This window comes from Hippocampus guttulatus, chromosome 4 (assembly GCF_054856545.1).
Source record: "Hippocampus guttulatus isolate MCC_2025c chromosome 4, RoL_Hgut_1.0, whole genome shotgun sequence".
NCBI classification, from domain to species: domain Eukaryota; kingdom Metazoa; phylum Chordata; class Actinopteri; order Syngnathiformes; family Syngnathidae; genus Hippocampus; species Hippocampus guttulatus.
In genome coordinates this window covers 23464915-23472459 of record NC_141264.1, presented here as the reverse complement: position 1 = coordinate 23472459, position 7545 = coordinate 23464915, and the positions used below count along the sequence as shown (strand labels likewise).

Here is a 7545-nt window from a genome sequence, read left to right as displayed (position 1 = left end):
GATAATTCCCCCGTGTGGTCTCGTCACCCAAATACGTGGCTTGAAAGCATTTCATCATGTGGAATATTTGTTATTATGAGGAAACACCCTGGACTGTATTTTTTGTTGCTGTTTTAAAGTTTATGTTAATATATTTGTCATTTTAAAATTAAATTTGTCGGTACAGATCTATTTTTTCCACGTGTAATTTGAATACGTAGTCTAGTGAGTATATTGATCTTAGATCATGTGTATTACAGCGTAGAGCTGTTTTAATGCCTACATAACGTACAGTAGTGAATTTATTTGGTCCAAACTGATTAAAATGGTGACGTCGCTACCGGGGCGGTTCGGGCGGCTGCCATTCGCTTCCTGCTTCTTGGCTTCCCTGGTTTCGCCTGATCAGCTGCTCGAGCTTTTCCGCAGACGAGACACGGACACAATGTCACATCAGACGGGCATTCAAGGTACAGTACCGTCGCCTTTGTTTGTACCCAAATGAGCTTCACCATTGTAACACTCGGATCGTGTATTTAAAAATAATGGACGTAAGTAGTCGGTCTTAAATTCGCTAATCGCTCCCGGCAGCTAGCTTGAGTTTAGCCTGATATGTGATGAGAGGTTTACACTTTTGCAGGTATTTTAAGGCGAGTCCGCAGACCCTAAAGGCTGACGGTTTTATGTGTTTCCCACGACGAAATGGCCCATAGTGGTTTAAATCCTAGGGCGAGATCGCGTAATGGCAGGTTATGCATCTGAATGAACGGGTGACGCCTTTATCCAAACCTACCAGTGACTGACTGAGTGAGTAAGTGAGCGAGTGTGTGTGTGAGTGACTGGCTGGCTGGCCTTTTCCACTAGCAAGTGTTTCCACATGAATGGGATCAATTGTTCTCGTAAACACCGTTAAATATATCCCGCATATGATCCGGGTGAATTAATGACCGGTCGTGAATGTGTTTGTTTTGGTGCACATACACGTCCTTTTAATTCGGGTCAAAGTCTAGCCATTGTATTTACATGTATCTGAGGACGTCATTGGTCTAATTGAAACACGCAGTATTACATAGTGGATATATATATAGATGTATATAAATAGATATAGACAGATACATTAGTAATAGTTTTGATCATTTACTCCACAGCAGGAAGTAGCAATCATTTATCTGGGTGATTCCCAATCATTGTGACACAGCACGTTAGTGGGAAATTATGTCATTTCACTTAATTAGTCCCCGAATTATTTGATGTTCATATAATGTATCTTTGTTTAGCTATCTATGTGGCATCACATAGTGACAGCCGGAACAATTGAATGTTCTTCCACTAGATGGCAAAAGTTAAAATTAACGAGTGTAACCCACCTGGTGCCTTTCATAAAACAGATAGCTCTGTTTTCAACTAGGTTGGGATATCCGGCACTCTACCACTGAGCCCTGTTGCGCCATTGGCTTGCTCAAGGACGTGTTTTTCTAAACAGGCAGATAAAAGAATTACCTGCTTGTTCAGTTGGACCCTTTATGCGTGTCAAGGCAGTAGAGCGAGCCAATTATTTTTGTGCACGTAATTAAAAAAGTTAATTTGGACTCCTAAATGCCTTTCCCCAGCTGGCAATGACGTGAAGGAGATTTTTGCCAGTGCCAAGAGTGGAGACGAGTACCGAGTCTTGAAGATCATCATCGTGGATGGTAAGCCCCCTTTGAGATTTTGCCCAAATTACAATTTTAATTTACAACAAGATCACATGTACGAGCGAGACGGTGACCTTTGACACGTGTGTGTGCTTCTCCAGAGCAGCTGACAGTTGCCGACACCAAGAAGGCGTCAAAGAAGTGGGACCAGGAGTACGATGCCTTAGTGCTACCGCTGCTGGAGGACTCCCTTCCCTGCTACATCCTCTACCGGCTGGACTCCAACAACAACCAGGGTTACGAATGGATCTTCCTCGCATGGAGTCCCGACCACTCTGCCGTAAGGCTGCTTTTATTGAACCGGTTCCAGTATCGTATTTTGCCGGATTATAAATCACTCTGGTGTATAAATCGCATCAACCATAAAATGCATAATCAAGAAGGGGGGGGGGGGACATATATAAATCGCACTGGAGTATAAGTCGCATATTTGGGGGGGAAATTTACTTGATAAAATCCAACACCGAAAACAGACATGTTATCTTGAAAGACAAATAAAAATAAAAAATTAGAACAGCAGGCTCAATAAGTGCACGATATGCTAACGTTGCATGACGCATAAGCAACGAATCGAGAACATGCCTGGTATGGTATGTTCACGTAACATATTAAGTTATTCAAATAACTATGGCATAAAGAACATGCTAACAAATTGACCAAAACATCAGTGTCACTCCAAATCTCTAAATCCAATGAAATCTTCATCCCCTGTGTCACTTTTAAACAACTCCACCGACTCCTGAGGTAGAAGATGCGACATTTCCTCGTCGCTTACGTCAGACTCATCGTTGACTTGTCAACACAGGCCTAGAGCGCCCTCTTGCGGTTTAATGTGAAAATAACACTTGAAATGACATCAGAACATTTGAATAATTTCACACATAAATCGCTCCAGTGTGTGCGATTTATCATCCAGAAAATATGGTACCGTCATTCCCATGCAGAATAGCCAAATGAGTAATGAAATGCAGCTTCTGCAGACTGAGGAATGTTACGAGGACTTAATCGGTGTAAACTCAGCTTGACGGGCGCAGGACGAGTCAGAGCTTAACATTCTTACCCGGTTCGCTCAAAAAGCGCAGGCTCAGGCTTGTCTGGATTTCAAAGCACAACTGAGCAGTTGTGGCTCGTTTTCTTGATGAAGAAAAAAAAAATACATCAATAAATCCCAATTCATACTTTTGAGGGTTGCTTTTACTTGTAAGAATACAACCAATTTTTTCTGAAAATATACCCCCCAACTGCAGTTACGTGAAACTTGTTTCTCTGCATGACTGTCATAATATACTGCCACCTGGTGGCCATTTCACACATTCACAGAATTCATCGTGACGCATGAACTGTGTAATTAATGCTTTACAGTCTATTATGTTATTAAACTGTTTTTTTTTTTAAACACAGTATCATAGAGTGCCATTTTCCTGACTAAAAACACATTCTAAGTCTTGTTTACATGGCGAGGGAAGCCGGAACGCATCAATGGTATTTCCAATCATTTCAATTGGGAAAGATGATTTGAGTTACACGTATTTTGAGTGTCGAGCGTGGTCACGCTACAAGTCAAACGGATATCTCAAGGCACCACTTTTTCAAATGACCACTTGTTCGTCCGTCTGAACAGGTGAGAAACAAAATGCTCTTTGCCGCTACCAGAGCCACACTGAAGAAAGAGTTTGGTGGCGGCCACATCAAGGATGAGCTTTTTGCCACGACAAAGGTTGCTCACAATTCATCATTCATCACATTACTGGCCAACCAAGTCAAACGCGTCTTTGTGGCTCGGCTCTTCAGTAAGCAACACTTTTGTCCCCGCAGGATGAGATCAACCTAAGTGGGTACAGGAAATATCTGCTGTCGGAGTCGGCTCCGCTGCCCCTCACCGCTGCCGAGGAGGAACTGAGACAGATTAAACTACACGAGGTACACAACACACTCAGACCGGAGCGTGTTCTCACAAAGTCGTAAATGTCGTCCACACAGTCCAAATGTGAACGGCCGTGGCATACTTGTACGATAGCCAACCTCGGATTCCCGACGCTATTGCCATCGAATCACATCGGTGGCGTTCAGTAAGATGAGCGTCACGTCCTTCCCGAACGGCCCAAGGTCAGCAGCAGCGTGCTTGCCCGGAGGTTACAGCGCAGTGCAAAGACGCTGACTCTTTAGAATGTTAGAAGGGGGGAGGGGGGGGGGGGGGGGACGGCAAGGAGGTGGAGGATGGGTTGCACCTATACAGAAACTTTGTTCTTTCCTGGTGAGAGCAAGAGAGCTGTGTACAATCAATCGTACGCTGGCTGGACCGTTCCCAGTTAAATGACATCCAATACGAGAGGATTTTGTCTTTGACCATATATGGAAATGTATGCAGGCAAGCACGCACACACACACCGGGAGTGAGGGGTGTGTTTGCACCGCTTGCTAAAGGGAAGTAACATTAAGGCTTCTGATTCTTGGCAACCTAAGCAGATAGATCTACGGTCTGTCGTCGTGTTTGGTATGCGGGGTTCCCCCAGCAAGGGGCTTGGATAATTTTTTGCGTTGCATTTCGATTGAAGTGGCAACCCTACTGCTCCTAAAATATTAACACACTTCCCGGAATGTTTTTTCAACGTTTAGCGAGCGAGACGAATAAGAATCTTTTAGCTGATCAACATCTTCATTCGGAATTTTTTGTGATGGTATTCCAAAGTCATTTCACACCTAGTAAGTTTTAAGATGTTTCTTTTTTTTTTTTTTTTTTAATGCATACTTTTAGAAGACACATTCGTCATTTTTGAAAAGAATTAAATTGCAATATCACAGCAAATTAAAATTGAATGCGAAAGTAGTCATGTGACAACACTATGAGGAAAGTAGTAATACCACAAGAGTAATTTTAAGGTTGTCATACCATACTTTGTTCCCTTTATATGAAAGTAGGAATTTTCAAATGGCATCGTCTCTCCTGTATGTGTGTGGTGCATTCAGGTTCAGACGGACATCAGTGTGGACAGTAAGCACCAGACCCTCCAAGGTGTGGCTTTCCCCATCCACCATGCTGCCGTCGTGGCACTTGAGCGCTTCAGGGACAGGGAAATCAACTATGTGCAACTGGTGAGTGTTCAGAGAGGTCCAGCGAGCGAGCGGGCAGGTGACATTGCATTGGACAAATGCGCCCGTCTGCCTTTTGTCACGTCCTCTTTGGAGACAATGTGTAGCGAGCGGACACAATAGCGATTGTATTCATCCGAAAGGGCCTTTTTGTGTGGGTTGTTGTCATCGTGTCACATGATCCGAGTGTCGAGTACAAAAACGACAATTGAGCTTTGAGCTTTCCGATTGACGTTTTGTCCCATGGTAAATATCGGAAATCAAAACTCATCTGCGCTGGCTTCAAACTGTCGCAATCCGAAAACACTGCAGCCATGTTTTTAATAGTCAGACAAGCGCAAACTAAATAAACAAAGAAATCGATTTCTGGATTGTGGCTTTCGAGGTTCTACTCTTGTCGGTTTGCGCTGCTTCCCAGCAAGTTTGCGATCCTAAAGCCGACTTGAACATGATATCGACTGGTTCGTTCTTTACCTCGGCCGCCAGCAAGTAGACGCCGAACAGGAGCTGATTTGCTTGTGCAGCACCGAGCCCACGGACCTGAGGACCCTGCCCTCGAGGATCCCCAAAGACGCCGCTCGCTACCACTTCTTCCTCTACAAGCATTCCCACGAGGGTGACCGCTTGGAGTCCACGGGTTGAGTTGACTCGGGGCTGCGGGTTCTCTACTTGCGCCGAGCCCTTCGTTGATTCTCTCTTTCCCTTCTTTTGCAGTTTTTATTTATTCCATGCCAGGGTACAAGTGTAGCATCAGGGAGAGGATGCTCTATTCCAGCTGCAAAATGCCTCTGGTCGACATGGTGGAAAACCAACTGAAGATAGAGATCGAGAAAAAGGTGAGGGGGGTGGGGGACTTTCTATTCCACATGGCATTCTACTGCTTCTGCTCCCCCCACCCTCGTGAAGCTAAATAAGGTCAACTAAATACTTGAAAAAAAGCTGTTGGTATATTATGAAAAGAGTACTTGGGCCACATGGGCATGATGGGGGAGGGGGGGAGAATTATACAAAAATTTTAAAATATATATTTGGAAAAAAAATAATTGGGGGGGAGGAGCTGCCATCTTTACAGAATAAATTTGTAAAATTAAAAAAAAAAAGTACAACTTGGAATTATGTTTAAAAAAAATTGCATTTTATAATTTCGCCATTTCATGAGGGTGAAAAAAAATCTGGACTTTGTAGGGAAGTCAATATTACAGGAATGCATTTAACTTATTCAGTACCAGCCAATTCTGGACCAAGTCTGAAAAGACGTTTAAATACGTCTTTGGGAGTGAATGAGTTAAATACCAAAACATTAAGTCGGGATTTTTGTGACGCTGCACTTTCATCAACATTGGAAATTCATGTGTGGTCATGTGAACGACATCACAACGAAACCTCTTTTGGGGTTTGTTCAACCACCAATCAATGTAAAACCAAAAAATCGAAATGCAATAACTCACGCTTGCTCTCCATCCCTCCCTTAGTTGGAAATCGACAACGGCGACGAGCTGACCAATGAATTCATGTATGACGAGGTGCATCCCAAGCAGCACGCGCACAAGCAGGCCTTCGCCAAGCCCAGAGGTCCTCAAGGGAAGCGGGGCGGCCGTCGCATCACCCGACCCCCCGCCGACGGCCAGGAGGACGATTAAAACAAGACTTTGGCACCGACAACCTGTGCACGTTCCATACTGGAGCATTCCTGAGATTGAGGTGATCACATTTGCTTGTCTTTAACACGGAACGTAGAAAAAAAAAAAAAAAGGATGACGACCTCACATTCCCCCCTCCCCAGAGCCAGCTATGCACGCAGAGGACAACTAAGCAATGGCATATTTCAGCAGTTTCCCATTTGTAGCTTGCCAAGTGGAAGCCGATTAATCTCTGATTACATTCCCGATGAATTGAGCCCCTTTTTTTGCCAGATCGTAGTGTGACTAATGTGAACTCGCGCCAATATGACAACATTCTCCCCTCAATTTTTTTTCATTTTAGGGGGGGGGGGATCAGACCCCCAAAGTCCACCCCTTAGTGTGTCTTAACTGTGCATAACCTCGAGGTGCTTCGAAAGCAGAGATGATGTAATGATCCAGATCGTGTCTCCTGATTAATTTTAACAGTGCATTTTATATTGCAATTTTTTTTTTTTTGGTTTGATATAACTGGTTTACATGGAGAAAGGAAAAAAAATCATCTGCTGAGAAACTTATTTTTCTATGCAAGTGCTGTAATTGTACATATTGTAGCCACGTATCTGTGTGTGAGTGTGTGGGTACGTGTGTGTTGTCTGGTGATGATGTCGCTGAGGGGCTTCCACTAAAATGTCATCCATCGAAAGTCATGTTCGACGCGATCAGAATCCCAGAGAGAGAGAATGGGGTGGGGGTGCTTGCTACGGAATAGGAAAGGGAATATTTGTGTCGATCAAAATGTTGTCACGGCCACTCGTTTTACTGATGACTTAACATTAGGCCAACTACCAAGCTCGCCTCGTGTTCAAAACCGGGCATGGAAATCCCGTTCGTATTCATCGTGTCGTTAGAATTAGAGAAGGAAAATGATTTTTGGTCTTACTTGTTTTCCTACAGATCTTTTTTCTTTTAAAGAGGAATTAAAAATATTGAAATTGCACATTCTCCGTGTGTATTTGAACACTTTGTATGTGTCAAGCAGTGCGCAAGGTCCAGACTTGGGAGGGGAAAGGGAATTTTCGGCGAGGTTTTAACCCCTGGAAATGGTCAACCATGTGCATTTCACAGCCATTTTGTAAGCAAAAGCACCGCAAAATGATTTATGT

The 7545-nt window shown here is 43.8% G+C and overlaps 1 protein-coding gene across 1 annotated transcript; it reads left to right on the top strand.

The window, feature by feature from the left end:
- The first annotated feature begins 279 nt into the window (after positions 1-279).
- On the top strand, positions 280-7377 carry twf1a (twinfilin actin-binding protein 1a). Its single transcript, XM_086108623.1, has 9 exons — positions 280-446; positions 1587-1667; positions 1772-1950; positions 3292-3387; positions 3486-3590; positions 4638-4763; positions 5247-5397; positions 5475-5596; positions 6233-7377. The coding sequence occupies exons 1-9, from the start codon at positions 305-307 to the stop codon at positions 6398-6400; spliced, it is 1170 nt and encodes a 389-aa protein (XP_085964749.1). The 5' UTR covers positions 280-304; the 3' UTR covers positions 6401-7377.
- Positions 7378-7545: the final 168 nt, after the last annotated feature.